This window comes from Procambarus clarkii, chromosome 54, assembly GCF_040958095.1.
Source record: "Procambarus clarkii isolate CNS0578487 chromosome 54, FALCON_Pclarkii_2.0, whole genome shotgun sequence".
NCBI classification, from domain to species: Eukaryota; Metazoa; Arthropoda; class Malacostraca; order Decapoda; family Cambaridae; genus Procambarus; species Procambarus clarkii.
Window position 1 is genome coordinate 19,145,547 of NC_091203.1, and position 22,299 is coordinate 19,167,845.

A 22,299-nucleotide genomic window follows, 5' to 3' on the forward strand; every position below is an offset into this window, starting at 1 on the left:
CAACATACCATATTCCTCCTCGGACTCCGGTGTTTCGGACTGCTAGGACTGGTCCTTCGAGGGCTACTTGGGGGCGTCTTCACAGCGCTCTGTGGGACGGGTCTCTCTTCGTCATGACGAGGTTTGTCAAACCGGCGTGGGTAATTCCTCGGGACATATTTAGCAGAAGGCCTATGCGTTAGGATGTACTCTTCAGCCATGGTGGCTGCCACACTCAAGGTCTCCACCTGCTGCTCTTCTAAGTACGTCTTCAGGTCTCCAGACAGACAGTCTTTGAAGTCCTCTAACAGTATGAGCTGCTCGAGGTCTTCTTTGGTCTCCACCTTTTGAGAGGCACACTATTCTTGGAAAAGCCGCTCCTTGATGGTTGCGAATTCGGTGAAAGTGTGCTCCGAGGTCTTTTTCAGGTTCCTGAACTTTTGCCTGTACGCCTCAGGTACCAATTGGTACGCCATGAGCACCACCTTCTTCACCTTGTCATAGTCGCCAGAGTCATCAAGGGACAACGTGGAATAAGCGATTTGGGCCTTCCCAGTCAAGACGGACTGTATCATGATGGCCCAATTCTCCTTTGGCCACTCCAAAGAGGCTGAGACTTTCTCGAAGGCTGCGAAGAACTTCGACACTTCCTTCTCATTGAATTTTGGGACCATTTTGATGTTCCTCACTGGATCGAAAATACTTGTTTCCATTCTTTGCCTCCCACCGCCTAACCGCAATACTTCCAGCTCATGTTGTCTCTCTCTTTCCTCTCTGTCTCGTCGTTCTTGCCTGTCTCGTTCTTCTCTTTCTCGTTCTTCTCTCTCTCGTTTCTCTTCTCTTTCTCGCTTTTCTTTCTCTTTCTCGCTTTTCTCTTTCTCTTTCTCGTTTCTCTTCTCTTTCTCGCTCTTCTCTTTCTCTTTCTAATTCTAAACGCCTCATCTCCAATTCTTTATCTTTCAATTCTCGTTCTATTTCTAATTTCTTCCATTCTATCTCGCGATTTATTTCCAAGGCACGCATTTTGACGGTAAGTAAACTTATATTCAGCTCACCTGCATCACTGTCAATGTCACTGGCCTTATCTTCCTTTTCAGTGGAAGCTACTTCCTCACTTTCGTTTGTACCTTGTGCCTCACTTTCCTCTTTCTCTTCGGCCTTCAAATGCCGGTGAACCTTGGACAAGATCTCCACACGGGAATCACTGGCACGTATCTTGATCTCCAGGTAGGCACTCACTAGTACAAGTTCCTGTTTCCCCAGATATTTCAATCTGGCAAGACAGTCCTCCTTGTTCAGAAAGGCCTGAACATCGTCCAGATCGTCGATGGTCACTTTTTCTGACATTGTCACTTGGAGCACTAGCACTTAACACACCGCTTCACTTTAGCACTTAACGCACCGAGCACTTCACTTGCCACTGTTGCACGTAATTACACCGGGCACCGCACTCTACAATATTGCACCATATCACACTGAACACCGCACAGGACGTATAACGTCCTAATAGTCACACACAGGGGGAATTATTTACAGGGATTGCGCCACTTCACCACCCCTGTCAAACATACTTGACAAGGGGTCGTATCCCGCTGGGAATGCCAATTATGTTACGGCCCTATTGGGTCGCAACTGGGTTCTTTCTCTGATGTTATTAGAGTTTGGGTATCCGGCCCCAAGTTAGTAGTGGCTTTCAAGGGGTGTGTTCCGTAACGCAAGTAAATTAAAGGAGAAGGGATACAAATACACAAAATTAAATATATATTGCTACCACCACCATAAATAAATATATCACAGTCACACGCGGGGTTGCTATTACTACACTTATTATTTACAATCACTCGTCTTCCTCCGAAGACACGGGATGCTCCACGGTGCTCACGATGAGTAGCCCTGGTCCTCTTCTCGTGGCCTCACGATGAATCCTTAGATTCTCTAGACGAGTCTACCCCGGCCACAGGCCAGCCAAATCACAGTCCCACTGGGTGCACCGTCGTGGAGGCCTTCAACCACAAATCCAGCCTGAAGCTGGCAGGTTCCAATCAGCTACGCTGCGTAGGCCACTCCACGACCGATACTAGGGTTGCGAGCCCTAGGCAGGAGCCTCGTGTGATTCCGCTGATCACTCTCCTCTTGCTACACCCCAGTGGCTAGTCTTCTCCACCAGTCAGCCCCGGGTACGACAATCCCTGGTTCTGCCACGTCACAGGCAGGCTAACATAACAGTGTTCATCCGGGGGAGGGGGGGAGGGGGGGGGGGTGACTCACAGCTTCTACAGCAAACACTTGCAGAGACTCTGGCTGCCTCGGGTAGACTGATCCACCGTCCGATTCAGCAGTCCCAGGTCGACTCTGTAATCAGACACGTCATCAGTACTGGTTACACTCTAGGGCACCTCACTTACAGGCTTAGACACAAACGCCCACCTATCCACTCCATAGATGGCATTGCTGTCTAAGCGTCACCTCACCAGAGGTCAGCAGCGGCTATGTTACGAGTTGATCAAGACGGGAAACCAGCCCCTGTGGCCGGTATATCCCGCCCTCGCTAGATGGCGTCGTCCATTTGGAGGGGGTTTCGGGAGCTGACGCACAGATGGCGTGGTCGTCACAGCTCCGTGCTCGGACACTGGGCTCGGGTCCGTAACAGGGTTTCTATAGGCCATTGCTCCTCTTGCCTCTCTAGAGGGGACCAGGTTCTGGCTCGTGGTCCCCGGTAGGCCCATAAGAACTCCGTACACATGACTGATGCCAAAGTCTGACATTAGCATATCAGCCTGGTAAGCTCCAGGAAGCCGTAGGGGTTTCCCCTGAAAATGATAACTGCTGTTTAAGGGTTAAAGAACATACAACAAAGTTGCCATAACAACGGCAAAAAAATGACAGGTTGGCTAACAAGAACCTTTCATTCAAGAGATGCCATGCTAATGATGATACTTTTTAAGACATTAGTGATCTCTTGAAAGGAATATTGTTGCACATTAACAGCCCCATTCAAAGATGAAGAAAGTGCTGATTTGGAGAGCGTGCAAAGATCTTTTACTACTAGAATTCACTCAATAAAATATCTAAATTATTAGGACCACCTACAAATTTTAAATCTGTATTTTGTAGAGCAGAGACAGGAGGGAGAGCTACATAATAATATACATTTGGAAAATATTAGAAGGACTGGTTTCAAACCTGCACACAGACACAATACCACATAAGACCAGAAGGCATGGCAGGATGTGCACAATAGCCCTACTGAAAAGCATAGGTGCAATATGCATGCTGAGAAAGGATTCAATCAACATCAAAGGCTGAAAACGTTTTAATATTCTTCCCCTACACACATGGTGCATAATTGGCTGACCCCCTCACAGTGGTCAAAAGAGAACTCTACAAGCACCTTCAAAGGATACCTGGTCAACCAGGCTGACTCGTACATCAGGCTGCGAGTAGCCATATCGAACAGCCTGGTTGATCAGACCAACAACCAGGAGGCCTGGTCAGAGACCTGGCCACAGGGTCATTGATCCTCAAAATGTCCAACAGGTAGTCAATAGGTGGGTAATCAAAGTAACTTTGTAGTATATGTTGGAAGTAAAATATTGCTAAGCGATTTGCTCTTGGCTCAAGATGCTGGTAGCGCCCAAAATTGGTAAGGGGATAAGGGTTAATGATATTAAAAGGGCAGAATTGGGGAGGTAAACCACTGGACTAGCTATGAATTCTTCATTGCAAGGCTAAACCAAATATGCACACAGTCATGAACAGCAAAGTGTTTTTGTATAAACATTTACTCAGCCCAGTAACATTGTGTGCACCTGTCATTACCAGAGATGATTTATTTATATTTCTTCTTAAAAATTAGCTCACCCTTTAATATCAGAGTAGATAGCAGTGTCAACACATGACATGGGTAGCAGCTGAGCACCGAAGAGCAGAGCACCCAGTGTCGGAGAACCCCGACTCCAGCACAGCTCCAGCACTCCGGGTATAGCTGCCCAGTAAGTTCCCACCAGAGGTACTGCACCAAACACTGCTCCTAGCACTGTCAAAATAAAATGCCATAAAACAAATATAAAAATAGAAGATTGGAAGTTATATACTTATTTTAATTTCTTGGATGCCCAATGCCTGAAGCAGGATTGGCTTTAAACCAATTGGACCACTTGTTCCTAAGGGACCCCACACTAGGATAATCTACTATGGTTTTGTCAAGTAAAACTGCCTTCAGAATAAAACTGCCTTCAAACCTGTAAAGGCTCATCATAAAAAAGCAAATTCTGATATCTCCTGAATTATTTATGACAAGATATAGATATGAGTCACACACATTAAGAACCGTGTGCTTTGCTATTTATCAGTTCAGTGATGAATGCACCTTTTAATGTATTGGTAATTACCTAAGTGTAGTTACAGGATGAGAGCTATGCTTGTGGTGTCCCGTCTTCCCAATTTTCTGTCATATAACGCTTCGAAACTACTGATGTTTTTGGTCTCCTCCACCACCGCCTCATATAGCTTGTTCCAACCGTCTACCACTCTGTGATAGTGAATTTTCTAATACAGTGCAGGTATTTCTTCGGCAGCTTTGTTTAGTTATCTTAAATCTATGACCTTTTGTTCTTGAAGTTCCAGGTCTCAGGAATTCTTCCTTATCAATTTTGTCTATTCTCATTACTATAGTGTACATAGTGATCATATTGCTTTTTTCTTGTCTTCAAATTTCAGCATATTTAATGTCTCTAGCCTCTCCTCGTAGCACTTTTCATTCAGTTCCAGGAGCCATTTATTTGTTTGTCTTTGCACCTTTTACAGTTTGCTGATGTGCTTCTTAAGATACGGGCACCATACAACCGCTGCATATTCCAGCTTTGGTCTTACATAGATCATGAACAATTTCTTTAGTATTTCACCATCCATGTATTTAAATGCAATTCTTAAATTGGGAGGCATAGCACTAAAACCTCCCTCAATGTTCTGAATTTACCAGAATTTACCCGAGGGCCACTAATACTAGTGGCCTCGACAAGAACAGGAGGTCAGCAGCTTGTCAAAGGTCCACCAAGTTGCCCTGATGATCTTTTCCAGTTGAATTTTAAAACCCAATAGAGTTTTGGCATTTACGGCTTCAATTAATAGGGGGTTCCCTAGGTTTGAAACCTTATGGGTGAAAAAGCATCTCCTGTTCTGTCATACATTGTGGCTTGTTGAGCTTGATACCGTTGCTTCTCGTGCGTGTTACATTTGACCTTTTGAAGAAATTGTCCAGATCAATATCAACCAAATTGTTTATTATTTTAAGTGTTTCAATGAGATCTGCCCTGTCATGCCTGGTTTGCAGTGTTGTTAGCCCTGTGGCCCTCGAACGTTCCAGATACGAGAGATGACTTGGCTCTGGAATGATTTTTGTTGCCCGGTGTTGCATCTTCTCCAGAGCAGCTATGCCTTTCTGAAGATGAGGTCTCTATGCTTGGATGTAATAATCCAGATGGGGACTTGTACAATTGATTGACTACTTTCTTTTCCTTAAAGGTGAAGAAATGCTTGATTACTCCTTGGGTTTGGATGGCTTTTTTACTGACACTCCCACTTGTTGTGCAACTTTCATTGAAGGATGGATTTTGACTCCAAGGTTCTTTTCTTCATCAATCAGTTGTTATGCCCCACATGCACAGTGTTGCATTTATCGACATTAAAAAGCATTTGCTAATCTTCTGACCATTTGTGGAGTTCATGCAAATCTCTTTGCAAGGTCTCAATATCACTTTAACTTCCCACTTTACCACAGATTTTAGTGTCATCTGCAAATTTGATGATATGGCTTGTAATATTCTCATCTCTGTCACTGATGTATATGACAAAAAGGGTTGGCCCCAAAATGTGCCCCTGTGGTACCCCACTTACCACATTTCTCCAGTCAGATTCATTCCCATTTAGCATAACCTTTGTTTTTTTCTGTTTTAACCATTGTTTTATCCATTCCTGTATTCTCCCATTTATTCCATGTGCCTGTAATTTGCTTGGCAGTCTCTTATGTGGTATCTTGTCAAAAGCTTTAGCAAAGTCCATGTAAGGTACATTTACCAGAAGTCCTTTGTCTGAATAGCTGGTTATTGTTTCCAGAAATGTGAGCAGGTTTGTAAGGCATGATCTATTTTTAACAAACCCATGTTGCATTAAATTTACAAGATTGTTCTCTGAGATGTTGGATGATTTCCTTCCTAAGGATTTCTTTATGTTCTTTATATGTTCCTCAGGTGATAGTTTTATATCTAGAACCATCCTTAGATCTCTATCATAATTTTTTTTGAAGCTATTTCACATAATTTGTAGGTTGTGGGTAGTCTGTTTTCTAATATTCTACATTCCATAACATACCATTTATTCACATTAAATTCCAATTGTTAAGTGGTGTTCCACACACTTATTTTGTCCAGGTATTCTTGAAGGGCATGATAATTGTCTAAGTTTCTTATCTTCCCATGTATCTTGGCATCAGCAAATATGTTTATATAATTCTGTATTCCTTCTAGTAGGTCATTTATGTAGACAATGAACATTACCAGTGCAAGAACTGAACTCTGGGGTACCCCACTTGTAACATATCTCCAGTCCGATACATTGCCATTGATTACTGCCTTCATTTTTCTGTCAAAATTTTTCATTCATGTTAAAGCCTCCCTGTCACTCCTCCAATATGTTCCAGTTTCCAGAACAACCTCTTATATGGAACTGTCAAAAGCCTTTTTAAGGTTCAGATAAATGCAGTCAACTAACTATCTCTCTCCTGTAAAATCTCTGTGGCTTTATCATAGAAAGACTATCATAGAAACTAAGTAAATTCGTAACAAAGAATCTTCCATGTCGAAAACCATGCAGTCTGTTATTATGTAATTTTTTCTAGGTGTTTTTTTTCTATTCTGTTTTTTGTAGAGTAGGTAGTAGTTTTTTGTTTTTGTTTTTTCTACAACTTTACAAAGTTGTAGAAAAAACAAAAACAAAAAACTACTACCTACTCTACAAAAAACAGAATTGAATGTAATGAAATTCCTTTTTTGGGGCGAGTCCCGGGAACTATCCAGGCTGATTTGGATATATCAGTTTTCTGGCATCAGTCAATGTGCATGGAGTTCTTGCCTACCGGGATCCACGAGCCAGAACTTGGACCCATCAGAAAGGCATGAGAAGCAATGGCCTATAGAAACCCCCGTGTGGTTGGGAGCATTCTATGTCTGCCATTGATTGGGTCTGGCACCCAGAAAGGTAGGCGCCCAAAAACAAACCCCTATTCTGGTTTAAATATTGCTACCAAAAGTCAAACTAGTGTAGAGAACTTCCCAAATGAAAATTAGCAAATGAACATGACGTCATCACGTTGCCGCTCCGCTGTCTGCTCACCCCCCCCCCCCTCCTCCAGTCCCCAGGGGGGAAGCCCAAGACCCTTGTGCTGGCTATCTAACCACTATTTCTTAGGCTGGATGTCAAAAACATGTGAAAAACACCGCCGACCAGAGGGAGGGAGGGATGTCGGGGAGCCTCCGGGACTTGCCCAGAAAATAGTGTTTCATTAAATTCAATGCTGGGTTTCTGAGAGGAGCTTCGTCGGCTCCCCAGAGCTAACTACCCAAACACAAGGAAAAACACAGGGATGTACCGAGGAGGCGGTCAGTCCTCACTCGTCAACGCAAAGTGGAGACAACTGGCTGCAACCTGCCGACCCAATGTAACGCAGGCCCTACCACGTCCAGGGGACACTGACAAGGTAGCGAGCGGCCAAATGGTCAAACAGCGACCCTGTTTGACCTGCAAAAACCCCGTGCTCAAATGTCAACCCAAGATATGTTGTCAAAGACGGCAGCCAAAGAAGCAAACTGATGAATGTCGTGGGGCATGAGGATAGACCGCAGACTGGCTAGACTTAATAACCCTGCAGACGACCTGGGAGAATCCGGGACCCGAGCCCGGGAACAGGGAAGAAGGGAAACTGGGTCAACCCAAAGCGCATCCCCGACCAAATAACAGCTGAGAGTCGCAACCGGCCACAACACATGATGCACCCCCGGCCAAATCAACCAAGCATCAACAACCCAAGGACCCCTCTGGAACGCAGCAGTCTCATTCTTCACCAGAAAAGAAGTGGACAGCTGCAACCGAACAAACCAACCACCAGGACCGAAAGAGCAGAAACTCCTGCACCAGAGGAAAGCAAGAAACTCCCAGACCCAACCCTCAGAGGCCATTGCCAACAGAAAACGAGCATTAGAAAAACAATCCTGAACCGAAGGGGACACTACACACGGAGGAAGAGAGAGAAAAAGAGAACCAGTCCAAAGACCAGAACGACTCAGGCGGTGCATGAGCAGGTCCTGAGGTGAAACAGCGCACGAGATAGCTTGTGGAACGGCACAGAAGTAACATCAATACCGAACGCCAGCTGGAGCGGCTTCACCAGCTCCGCACAATACGAGGCGACAGTATTCGACAAAATATGATGGTCCTGGAACAACCACAAAATGAAGGACATGACAACCTTATCAGAGACCAAAGTACACTTATGCAGTGATAGGAAAAACCAGGAAGACCACCAGGAAACTTCATACTGCCGCCAAGACGAATCATGCAGGTGGGAGACCAACAACGAAGCCACCTGCGCCCCATACAAGTGATATTAGACTCAAGTCAGAAACTCCAGACACGAAGACTCAAGGAGAAGAACGCACCAGCCTCGTACCAAGCTGGACTGATCTGCTGAATGAGGCAGAGCCGCGGGAAAACCTTCAGGTTTGGACGCCGAGCAAGCAACGCCTGAAACCAAGGCTGGGCTGGCTACCAAGGAACCAGAAGGGAAACTCTCCCCTGGTAAGTCTCCAAGCAAGCCAGGACCTGGAGCAACAGCTGAACTGAGGAAAAGAGGTACAGGTAACCCCATCTCACCCAGTCCTGCCTGAAGGCATCGACCTTGATGGCCTCGCAGTTGGGGGAAAGGGCGCCACATATACCGGGAGACACCTCGACCACGCCGACGCGAAGAGATATCTGGTTGATGGGGTTCTGGGAGTTCTTCTACTCCCCAAGCCCGGCCCGAGGCCAGGCTCGACTTGTGATAGTCTGGTCCACCAGGCTGTTGCTTGGAGCGGCCCGCAGGGCCACATACCCACCACAACCCGGCTGATCCGGAACTTCTCTTAGAAAACCATCCAGTTTTCTCTTGAAGATGTCCACGGTAGTTCCGGCAATATTTCTTATAGTCGCTGGGAGGACGTTGAACAACCGCGGACCTCTGATGTTTATACAGTGCTCTCTGATTGTGCTCTCTCTATGGCACCTCTGCTTTTCACTGGTTCAATCTTGCATTTTCTTCCATATCGTTCACTCCAGTACGTTGTTATTTTACTGTGTAGATTTGGGACCTGACCCTCCAGTATTTTCCATGTGTATATTATTTGGTATCTCTCTCATCTCCTTTATAGAGAGTACATTTGGAGAGCTTTGAGACGATCCCAATAATTTAGGTGTTTTATCTCGTCTATGCGTGCAGTTGGTCTTCTTCGGGCCTCCAGATCCACTTCTGGAGGCCCGAATGTCTGGCAGAGCCAACTGAACGAGTTGGCATCGACCGTCCATTCCGTGGACAGGGATATGAACTGGGACAGGCCGTCCACCAGGACATTGAACACCCCCCGAACGTGAACTGCCAGAAGAGCCAAACTCAGCAAAAGAATCACCTGAAGCGACCAGAACCAAAGAGCCATGGACCGCATTGAACCCCCTCGGTTCATGCAATGAACCAACAGGGAACAGTCCAAATGGAGCCGAATCATTGATCCGCAAGCGACCCGAATCCTCCGGAGATACATCTACAGCCACGACCACCCACACTGTGCTGTGAGCCCAATGGACCTCACCGTCCCTGGCCGGCCTGGTGAGCACTAGTCAAAGTCCCAACCAAGAGACGACGCGTCCGTGAACACATCGAGGGAGGGCTTTGGTAGGTGCCAATACATTGAACCTCAAAAAACCCGAAGAAGAAACTGGCAATGCAGCAAGCGACGCAACGCCCTGTGCAGTCCCATTTCGGGACCGGAAATAGGCGAGAAACCCACATGAGACGAGGTCGTTTTGACCATGCCCAAGCGAACCCATTCCAAGATGATTCGATAGGGCGCAGACGAGGTCTGCCCTGCCAGCCCCGAACCCCCCAAATGAGGAGGAGCCACCCAACGCCACCGCAGGTTGCACAAAATGACCCGAAAGACACACAAATTGTGAAACCAGATGCGAGCAAACATAGCAAGCCTACCCACATCCTCCTGTGGGTAGGCTTGTCAATGTCAATGACATAGACAAGCTGCTCCTGTCAATGGGATGAACCGCGAAAGAGCCAGGCACCTCATGAGAACCTAAGCGGTGCACAGGGCGATACCTGCGTCGAACAGAAACAGACGATACCGAAAACTGCCCCTGTGCTGAATCTGGCGCCACTGGCTTACCACGATGGGACGAACTCCGAGCCCTGGCATGACCCTTCCAGGAAGGCCTCCCTCATGAGCTCCCCGGAGGACTAACAAGTCTGACATAGGACGGCAATTAGCAAAAGATGCCTGCAGACAATGCACAATTCACAGAATCTGCAAACAGCAATGGACAAAAAAACAGCATTGAATGTAATGAAATGCTATTTTCTGGGTGAGCCCCAGAGGCTCCCTGGAGCTTATCGAGCTAATGTATGTTATATTAGACTGGGACATTAGCTAAGGAATTCAGACCTACCAGGGACCAGCGCCAGAACCTGGCCCCTTCAGAGAGGTTTCAGGGAGCAATGGTCCTGGAAAACCCCCTTGTGGTTGGGGTTTTCCTTATCTGCCATCGACCGGGGTTAGGCACCCAGAAAAGTAGGCATAACAAAAACCCCACATGGTAAAAAAAAAAAAAAAAAAAAAAAAACGAATAGAGAGGTAGAAACTCCCTACAATCCCAAGGAAACAAGGAAACAAGCAAACATCACACTTTAATGCCGCACCGATCGTCCGCACAGCCCTCCCCGCCCCGAGAGGGGAAGGAGGGAGCCCCGGACCAACCGCACCGGCTGCCTAGCATCAGGTCGGAAGCTAAGCTACAACCAATGCAAAAAAAACACCGACCGGTGGGAGGGAGGGTTGCCAGGGTACCTCCGGGGCTCACCCAGGAAATAGCGTTTCATTACATTCAACACTGGTTTTCTGTGGGGAGCTCCTACGACTCCCTGGAGCTTCATACCCGAAGAGAAGGAAAAGAAAGAGCTGACCCGGGAGGCGGCCGCCACAAACCCCGCAACGCAAAGCTGAGACAACAGGCTGCAGCCTGCGACCCAAGGCAACAAGAATGCACAGGAGCACACGAGCATAAAGAATGGGCGGCCAAGAACCTATGCGACCCTCAAATCCCTGCACCCGAAATGAGTCCTAGACGTCACCAACAGAACAGCAAAAGCTGAAAACGTCCCAACAGCACGAGCGCAAGGACAGACCACAGGCTGGAAGATTTAAAATTCTGCGGACGACCTAGGAGACCCGAGACCTGAAACAGGGAACGAGGGGAACCTGATCAACCCAAAGCGCATTCCTAGACACGGAACAGCAGGTAACGGCAAAAAAGCACAACCGGTTAACACAGGACCCCCCAGCCGAACCAATTAAGCATCAATAACCCAAGAACCCCTCCGGAAAGCAGCTGTCTCGAACGTTGCCAGAAGGACAGAGAAAGGCTGCAAAACGTACAAACCTACCACCAGTACCAAAGAGCAGAAAACTGAACCGAAGGGGCTACCACAAACTGAGGAGATGATAAGAAGACACTCTGATCAAGGACCAGGACGGCTCAGGCAACGCATGAGCAGGCTGGAGGTGAAACAAAACACGAGAAAGCGTATGAAACTGGGCAGATGTGACGTCCACCCCAAACACAAGCCGGAGCGGCTCCGCCAGCGCCGCACAAAACGAGGCGACAGTAAGAAACATCAAATAACTGTAGTCCTGAAAACCCAAGAAAGGACAAGACAACTCGATGCGAAAGAGACGACAACCTACAAAGAGCGAGAAAAAAAGTGCATAGAAACACCAGGAACGTCATACTGTCGCCGAGATGAAGCTCGCAGGTGGGACACCGACAACAAAGCCACCTGATCACCACAGAGATGGTGATACCCGCGTCAAAATACTAGACGCGAAGAGCCGAGGAGAAGGTTGAACCAGTCACGTACAGGATTGATCCGACCTGCCGAAAGAGGCGGAGCCGCGGGAAAATGCCCCGGGTTCGGACACCTATCAAGCAGCATCTGAAAATAAAGCTGGGCCGGCCACCAAGGGACCATAAGGACTAATCTCGGGGGGAAGGGGGTTCCAACCGAGCCAGAACCCGAAGCAACAGCTGGACCGAGAGAAGAGGAACAGGTACCCCCACCTCGACCAGGCCTGCCGAAAGTCATCCACCGTGAACGCCTTGCAGGCGGGTAAGGGTGCCTGCGACCACATTTCCTGGCGGAGATACACCACAGAAAGGCAAAGCACAGCCCCCAGACATAACCCCCAGGGAAACGGTCAAAACAGACCAAAAACCGTGGGACAAGGTGTGGGAGCAAGCATAACAGACAGGGACACTGAGCCCAAACCCAAGGGCCCAGATCCAAAACAGACAAAACAGAAAACCCAGTGTAAAATAAACACTCGAACGTTCCCAGAGGAACAGGAAACGGACAGAAAACACCAGAAAAGCAAAGAAATGACAACAGGAGAATAAAACCCCTGAAAAAGGTGAAAAACTCACCCGAGACGTTCGCACTCACACCCAGACGAATGTAAACAAACCGCAACGTCGCCCTGGTGGCCACGCCGGGAAACCGGCAGAAGAAAATGGCCACCAGAACAGAGGGCTGTGAGCGACGCTAAAGATACGAAAACACGCCAGCAAATGTGGGAAGCAATGAGACTGGATGGGCGAAAAACTCCGCCCAGAAGCAGAAAACCCAGGCAGGGGCAAACTGCCCCAGAACTGCTGGCAGGCATCCCCCACAGCCCCGGAAACCTGCAACAGAGGTCCCGGGGCAGAGCTGTCCTCCAAGCCCTCCGCCCTTAAAGAAAAGGAAGAGTCCATGGGAAAGGCAGCAAGAAAGGGCTGCTGGTAAGACCCAGAAGCCTTGGCAGGAGGAACAGGCTCGAAAACGTCCGTCCCTAACCCGAACGGGGCAGCCCCCGAAAACTGCCCGAGTCTCGGCCCCAACTAAACCCCGAAACCCGCAGACAGTCCGGAGCCGGGAACAGGGCGGGAGAGGGGTGAACAGCACCTAACCAAAACGGGGCTGCCCTGGGGCATCCGAGTGGGAAACCAACCTAGCGTGTAGCAGCAACCTAACCTAGCTTGCAACACGGATGCCGCCTATACTCTGAACAGTAATGACATCAGGAGAGAACTGGAGAACAAACAGAGAATTTCTCTCACAAGACTCCGGGGTCAAGGTGTTAGTGACCCAACAGGCAACAGGACGGAGGTAAAAGTGGCGACTGTCACCTGGAGACAAGGGCACAGCAACCAACGATCCTGTACAAGACGGGTTGGAACCTGGAAGACACATTCAATGGTCCACCTAGCCCCGACAGGGGTTTCCAAGGCCCGTAGGCTGACTGCTACGGGAAGCCCGGGCAAGGTGTTGCTAACCAGTTAAGAAACCCAAAAATAACAAGGGGGGTAGAGGACAACACTGAAAATCCCTGCGACGTGTACAATCGCGGGGGCCTAGCAGAGGGCCACCAATCACTACCAGTGGAACTATAGTCACACTAGGCAGACCCCCACCAGGCAAATGAAACCAAAACCAAAACAAAAGAAAAACCCCGCAAAAGTACACCATCTCCAGAGGCAACAGGAACCGGTTGCCACTTAGGTGGCAGGTCGCACAACACCTTGACGCCCTAACCAGCACAATATCAGTCCCTTTCCAGGGCCAAACAAGGGTCCCAAGTCCCAGCTGACCCCAAGGGCGAGCCAAATGCCGAGCAGCAACAACATGGGAATGGTTCCTGAACGCCCCAGGGAAGATAACCCTGTCATGCAGGGGCAGTACTCACAGGGCACTTAGGGAAGGAAGCCCCTAAGCGCATGCAGCCCTGGCACTGATGAGGTACTCCTGGGCACCGCACAACACAATACACGGCAGTGAATGCCACACAAGGCAAACACCGCCTAGGAAACTGAGGCCAGAGAAGCGTCTATCCCGGTTGACATTAGCTTACGAACTGATGCTAGGCAGCCGGCGCGGTAGGTCCGGGGCTCCCCCTCCCCGTCTCAGGGCGGGGAGGGCTGCGCGGACACTCGGCATGGCAGTAAAGTGTGATGTTTGCTTATTTGCTTGTTTCCTTGGGATTGTAGGCAGTTTCTACCTCTCTGTTCGTTTTTTTGTTTTAGCTTTATTTACCATGTGGGGTTTGTTTTGTTATGTCTACCTTTTTGGGTGCCTAACCCCGGTCGATGGCAGATAAGGAAAACCCCAACCACAAGGGGGTTTTCCAGGGCCATTGCTCCCTGAAACCTCTCTGAAGGGGCCAGGTTCTGGCGCTGGTCCCTGGTAGGTCTGAACTCCTTAGCTAATGTCCCAGTCTAATGTAACATACATTAGCCCGATAAGCTCCAGGGAGCAGTAGGGGCTCCCCACAGAAAGGCAGACAACCTAAGAGCCAGGGCCCAAGTGGATTCCAAGGAAGAACTGAGCATTGCTGCCGACACATGACACAAGAAGCAAATCTCGGGACCCGTTTAAGGTCGCGAAACTGCATCCCAAAGGAGCAGAGCGATCAGCTTTAACAACGCAGATGACGCACGCACTGTCGAGGGCAACGCACCTGACCCAGACCTTCTCCACACCCAATTCCAGCCAATCCGAGGACAACTCGAAGAGGGAGAATAAACACAGGGCCAAGCCAGCAGGCCACGCGTACGCAAATCCTCTGCGACCAATGCAGCTGAAAGGGAAGGAACCTGCACATGAAGCTGCATTACACCAACATCTCACAGAAGGGCAGGGGCGAATAAGCATGCATCGAGATGCTCAAATTCGCCTCCCAGAAAAACCTGCAACGCCATCCGAGCCTCCCTCCTCTCAATCGCGCGAGACCGACAGAGAAGACAAGAATGTATGCCATGCCTCCAACGAGAAGAGTAGGTAGTCTGCTAACTAGGACAACTCCAGAACTTCAAAACGAACCCAGTACGGTCACAAAGATCCATACACGAAGGAACGCGGATCCAACACAAAAGCATAATCCAGGTCGGGAATTCAGACGGGATGCAGGAAGCCGAAAACCTCCGGAAGGACGGGACCGAGGAAAGTACTGGATCACGGAACCGAACCCGGGGTGGGGTAGCTTACAAATCCAATTCGTACGAGGAGGTAGCAAAAGAGAACCCCTCTCCTTGTAACACCAAGCCCCACTCCGAGGGTACAAAAACCCAGGTGGGGTCAAAAAGGGCCCCAAGGCCCCCAAGTCAACCCCTCCCCCACCACAGAAACCTCACCCCCAAGGACCAAAAGACAAGCCGTCCTCCAACCCCCGCCTCTAAAGAGATCAAAGCAGAAGCTAGAGGCCTATGACCAGCCAGTATCACATCAGCCAAGAACTGACGGTTGGCTTGCTAGCGCGAGGGTCTGGGCCTCCCCCTTCCCCTTCTCGGGGAGGGTTGTTGCGCAGACAGCAGCGCGGCAACGTGACGACATAATGCTTGTTTGCTAATTTTCATTTGGGGAGTTCTGTTTACTCATTCGGCTTTCGGCAGCAATATTTTCACCAGAATAGGAGTTTGTTTAATGCTCCCAACCACACGAGGGTTTCTATAGGCCATTGCTGCTCATGCCTCTCTGAGGGGGCCAGGTTCTGGCTCATGGTCCCCAGTAGGCAAGAACTCCATGCACACTAACTGATGCCAGAAGGTTAATATATCCAAATCAGCCTGAATAGCTCCGGGGAACCCACGGGGCTCTCCCCAGAAAACCCGGAGTTGAATGTAATGAAAAGCAATTTCTGGGGTAAACCCTGGAGGCTCCCTGGAGATTTCCTGGAGCTATCATTCTGATATATGCTGTATTAGTCTGGGGCTTCAGTCACATGGAGTTCTGCCTACTGGGAACCACGAGCCAGAACCTTGCCCCCTCAGAGAAGCACAGGGAGCAATGGCCTATGAAATTCTGAAAACTGCAACTCTTTGAGAGTATATTTATGTCTGCCACTGACCAGAGTTATGCACCCAAAAAGGTAAGCCTCCCAAAACAGACCCCAACTGGTAGAAAATTGAAGCCCAAGAACTTCCCCCTCCTCCCAAGAAAAACAAGGCAATAAGCATTGTCATCTAACCAACGCGCCGCTCATTCATGCCCCCCTCCCCTCTCCCAAGCCGGCTGCAAGCTCACCAGTTCAGAGACTGAGGAAACAGAACAAAAACCACTAACCAGAGGGAGGGAGAGTGCTAGGAAGCCTCCAGGGCTCACCCAGAAAATGGGTTTCATTACATTCAACTCCGGGTTTTCTGTGTGTAGCCCCGTTGGCTCCCTGGAGCTTGATACCCAAAGACAAGTAAAAGAGAGACTTACCCGGGAGGTGGAAGCACCGCATGCCTCATGACAAAGACAGGACAATTGACTGCAACCAATGGCCCAAGGCCACACAAGACCGCGGAGGGCCTGGAACGTTCCAGATAACAGGTGGCCCGGACCCTGTTCGACCACCAAAACCTCCGTGCCTGAATGTCAGCCCAAGACATGTTCCCAAAGACAGCAGCAAGAGTCGCAAACGTTCGAACATTATGGGCACAAGGGTAGACCACACACTGGGAGACACCGAGACCTAGCCGACATGAAGAGGACCATGTCTGGGCGCCCGAAAGTCCAGCAGAGCTGGAAAGAGAGAGTCAGCATTGACCACCCATTCCTTGGACAGAGGGATGAACCGACATAGGCCGTTCGGCAGAACGTTGGATACACCCCCCCCCCCGATGTGAACCACACACAGAGCTAAACAACGAAAACTTAGCAGATGAGCCACTCGAAGCGACAAGCCCCAAAGAGCCACAGACCAAAGCAATCCCTCCTAGTTCAGGCCAAGGAGACTTAGGAGTCCTAGGGGCCCCCATTGGAGCCCTACCACATTCGCCGGCGAAAAACACACCACGGAAATGAAAAGTGCCAACATGCGTCCAGAAAAAGAATACAAGAAAGAAGGGCAAGGCACATGACCCTGATAAAAAAAAAAAACATGGCTAAAAACAGTCAGAAAACGGACAGGAAACCGAGGGTCGAAGGCTTGGTAGTTGGAAGAGCAAACATGGCACAGGCACTGGGCCCAAAACTGGTGTCCCGAAGAAAACTACTTTCGAACCACAGTTGGTAAACACAAGACTGTGAGACAAGATCACCTAAAAAAAAGAAGGGAGTAAGAAAACCCCTCCCCTTGCAACAACAAGCCCTGCTGTGAGGGGTACCAACACCTAGGTCGGGTCAAACAGGGCTCAAGCCCCCCCCAAGTTCACTCCTCCCCAGACAGGACCGGGATCCTCCACACCAGGACCAAGGGCAGAGCTTTCCTCTGCACCCTCTGCCCCTAAAGAAAAGGCAGAGTTCTGGGGAAAGGCTGAGAAAAAGAGGGTCCACTGGTAAGACCAGTGGGAGGAGCAGGCTGGAATATCTCCATCGCCAACCTGGAAGGGACAGTCCCCGAAGCCACTCGTCTTGACACCATCTAAACCCTGCCCCGACTCTGAAACCTTCAGACATTTGGGAACCAGGAGCAGAGGGGGGAAGGTGGGGGGGTAGGAAAAGCTGCACGGAAAATGGGGTTTGTTCTGTTAGGCCTACCATTCTGGGTACCAAACCCCGGTCAATGATATATGGAATGCTTCCAAATACAAAGTGTTTCCACGGGCCATTGCTCCTCGTGCCTCTCTGAGAGAGAGGGCTAGGTTCTGGCTCGTGGTTCCCGGTAGGAACCATCGATTGATGCCATGGTCCAATACATACATATCAGCCCGGTAAGTCTTGGGAGCCGTAGGGGCTCTCCACAGAAAAATGTTAAAAAGTTTTCTTTTACAAACTGAGTGGTAGATGGTGGGAACAAGTTTAGTGAGGTGGTGGTGGACCAAACCGTAAGTTGTTTCATAGTACAGAGCACCACTTGGTTTCCGAACTTTAGTTATCCGAAACTTCCAGTTTCCCGATTGGGGTTGGGGAGTCATGCTACCCGAACAAAGTTCGGGTAGGAAGGGGTCCGCCAAGCGTCACGCCGGCTTGTTGTGGTGGGTGGGAGATGGTCCAGTTTGCCCGCTGTGACTTCACAGATTCACGGCCTATTATTCCTATTATTTTGAATTGCCATAAGGCTGGAATGTTCATTCTGTGCTTTTGTTTTACATATCTGCACAATCAAGAAACATCTGTGCACCATGTTGGCTCCAAATGCACGCATTGCATCAGTGATGGCTGACGGTGGGTGGATGGATGAGGGAGCTTAGGTGGGAGGCAGTATGAGAGAGGGGGGGGGGGGGGAAATCAGTGAGAGAGGGGGAGAGAGAGATGCTAGGAGGGAGGGGGAGGTAGGGAGAGATGTTAGGAGGTAGGGAGAGATGCTAAGAGTGAGGGGGAGGTAGGGAGAGATGCTAGGAGGTAGGCAGGAAGGGATGGAAGTAGTGAGAATTAGGGAGGGAAAGGCAGGCTGGCAGGCACAGGCAGGCAGGCACAGGCAGGCAGGCAGGCAGGCAGGCGCAGCAGGGAGTGAGTGGTAGTCACGCGGTTGAACCGCGTGACCTTGAGAGATGGGATGTAGGGGGGCAGGTGGTTTGTTGGTGGTGGGGGTGAGACCGGCTCATTCCCGAAGATAAACCTAACACACACTACCCGTTAGCATGATGGCAGGGAGGGAGGCAGGCTGGCTGGAAAGGAAGCAGGCTTGCAGGCTGGGAAGGAGGCAGGCAGGCAGGCAGGCTTGCAGGCTGGGAAGGAGGCAGGCAGGCTTGCAGGCTGGGAAGGAGGCAGGCAGGCTTGCAGGCTGGGAAGGAGGCAGGCAGGCAGGCAGGCTTGCAGGCTGGGAAGGAGGCAGGCAGGCAGGCAGGCTTGCAGGCTGGGAAGGAGGCAGGCAGGCTTGCAGGCTGGGAAGGAGGCAGGCAGGCAGGCAGGCTTGCAGGCTGGGAAGGAGGCAGGCAGGCAGGCAGGCTTGCAGGCTGGGAAGGAGGCAGGCAGGCAGGCAGGCTTGCAGGCTGGGAAGGAGGCAGGCAGGCTTGCAGGCTGGGAAGGAGGCAGGCAGGCTTGCAGGCTGGGAAGGAGGCAGGCAGGCTTGCAGGCTGGGAAGGAGGCAGGCAGGCAGGCAGGCTTGCAGGCTGGGAAGGAGGCAGGCAGGCAGGCAGGCTGGGAAGGAGGCAGGCAGGCAGGCAGGCTTGCAGGCTGGGAAGGAGGCAGGCAGGCAGGCTTGCAGGCTGGGAAGGAGGCAGGCAGGCAGGCAGGCTTGCAGGCTGGGAAGGAGGCAGGCAGGCAGGCAGGCAGGCAGGCTGGGAAGGAGGCAGGCAGGCAGGCAGGCAGGCAGGCTTGCAGGCAGGCAGGCAGGCTTGCAGGCTGGGAAGGAGGCAGGCAGGCAGGCAGGCTTGCAGGCTGGGATGGAGGCAGGCAGGCAGGCAGGCTTGCAGGCTGGGAAGGAGGCAGGCAGGCAGGCAGGCTTGCAGGCTGGGAAGGAGGCAGGCAGGCTTGCAGGCTGGGAAGGAGGCAGGCAGGCTTGCAGGCTGGGAAGGAGGCAGGCAGGCTTGCAGGCTGGGAAGGAGGCAGGCAGGCAGGCTTGCAGGCTGGGAAGGAGGCAGGCAGGCAGGAAGCGATATATGGGTGTTGAAGTGAACCATGAACCACGTGACCTTTGAGTGTGTGTGTGTGTGTATGGGTTTGGGGTGGGGGGAGAGGGGGAGGTGTATCGGTGGTGGGGGAGGGACCGGCTGACTCCGTAAGCCTAACCACACTCCACAGACCTGTGACCCAGATTTGTTTCTTAAATGTACAGTACATCATCGTATATTTTAGGCAGGATGTGCCTGCAGGCTGGCAGGAAACATCCAGAGGATGTTTGCCAGACGTCTTAATAATCAGTTAGGAACAATTAAGGACTTTTATAAAGCGGATCAGGACTTCACTTATTGGTGAGTACAAACAAAACACAGTCGCATTTACGCTATGAACCTGTCAATTTTTTCCCCTAGAGTTTTTCGTGAATTTTTTCGGAAAAATTTCTTTTTACATTTCTAGTTTATTTTTTCCCCTCTATTTCTCGTATACGAACTTACATGTTAACCGACGGGTCTCGTCCCCAAGGGGTTCGGAAACCAAGTGGTGCTCTGTATTATATGAGAGTGCTAGATAGAGGGCACACCATGAACAACGCGTTCATCCTGTAAATACACTTGGTAATTATTGGCTCTCGGCAGCACTGCTGCTGCTACACCAGTCAGCATCACTGCTACTGCTACACCCTTCAGCATCACTGCTACTGCTACACCCCTCAGCATCACTGCTACTGCTACACCCCTCAGCATCACTGCTACTGCTACACCCCTCAGCATCACTGCTACTGCTACACCCCTCAGCATCACTGCTACCACCACACCCCCTCATCATCACTGCTACTGCCACACCCCATCAGCATCACTGCTACTACTACACCCCTCAGCATCACTGCTACTACTATACCCTTCAGCATCACTGCTACTACTACACCCTCAGCATCACTGCTACTACTATACCCTTCAGCATCACTGCTACTACTACACCCCTCAGCATCACTGCTACTACTACACCCCTCAGCATCACTGCTACTACTACACCCCTCAGCATCACTGCTACTACTACACCCCTCAGCATCACTGCTACTACTACACCCCTCAGCATCACTGCTACTACTACACCCCTCAGCATCACTGCTACTGCTACACCCCTCAGCATCACTGCTACTACTACACCCCTCAGCATCACTGCTACTGCTACACCCCTCAGCATCACTGCTACTACTACACCCCTCAGCATCACTGCTACTGCTACACCCCTCAGCATCACTGCTACTACTATACCCTTCAGCATCACTGCTACTGCCACACACCCTCAGCATCACTGCTACTACTACACCCCTCAGCATCACTGCTACTAGCACACCCCTCAGCATCACTGCTACTAGCACACCCCTCAGCATCACTGCTACTAGCACACCCCTCAGCATCACTGCTACTAGCACACCCCTCAGCATCACTGCTACTAGCACACCCCTCAGCATCACTGCTACTACCACACCCCTCAGCATCACTGCTACTACTACACCCCTCAGCATCACTGCTACTAGCACACCCCTCAGCATCACTGCTACTAGCACACCCCTCAGCATCACTGCTACTACTATACAATTCAGCATCACTGCTACTACTACACCCCTCTGCATCACTGCTACTACTACACCCCTCAGCATCACTGTTACTACCACACCCCTCAGCATCACTGCTACTACTACACCCCTCAGCATCACTGCTACTACTACACCCCTCAGCATCACTGCTACTGCTACACCCCCTCAGCATCACTGCTACTGCTACACCCCTCAGCATCACTGCTACTACCACACCCCTCAGCATCACTGCTACTACCACACCCCTCAGCATCACTGCTACTACTACACCCCTCAGCATCACTGCTACTACCACACCCCTCAGCATCACTGCTACAGCCCTCAGCATCACTGCTACTACTATACCCTTCAGCATCACTGCTACTACTACACCCCTCAGCATCACTGCTACTACTACACCCCTCAGCATCACTGCTACTACTACATCCCTCAGCATCACTGCTACTACTACACCCCTCAGTATCACTGCTACTACTACACCCCTCAGTATCACTGCTACTACTACACCCCTCAGTATCACTGCTACTACTACACCCCTCAGCATCACTGCTACTACTACATCCCTCAGCATCACTGCTGCTGCCACACCCCTCAGCATCACTGCTACTACTACATCCCTCAGCATCACTGCTGCTGCCACACCCCTCAGCATCACTGCTACTACTACACCCCTCAGCATCACTGCTACTACTACACCCCTCAGCATCACTGCTACTACTACACCCCTCAGCATCACTGCTACTGCTACACCCCTCAGCATCACTGCTACTGTTATACCCTTCAGCATCACTGCTACTACTACATCCCTCAGCATCACTGCTGCTGCCACACCCCTCAGCATCACTGCTACTACTACATCCCTCAGCATCACTGCTACTGCTACACCCCTCAG

The 22,299-nt window shown here is 50.3% G+C and overlaps 1 protein-coding gene across 7 annotated transcripts in view; it reads right to left on the reverse strand.

Moving 5' to 3' along the window:
• LOC123771277 (transmembrane protein 245) overlaps window positions 1-22,299 on the reverse strand; it is a 449,452-nt gene that overhangs the window by 93,439 nt on the left and 333,714 nt on the right. For all 7 annotated transcript variants that reach the window (XM_069305159.1, XM_069305161.1, XM_045763753.2 and 4 more), the window contains one exon: window positions 3,841-4,015. In XM_069305159.1, coding sequence (XP_069161260.1) covers window positions 3,841-4,015 — 175 coding nt within the window. The remainder of the gene's footprint in view (window positions 1-3,840; window positions 4,016-22,299) is intronic.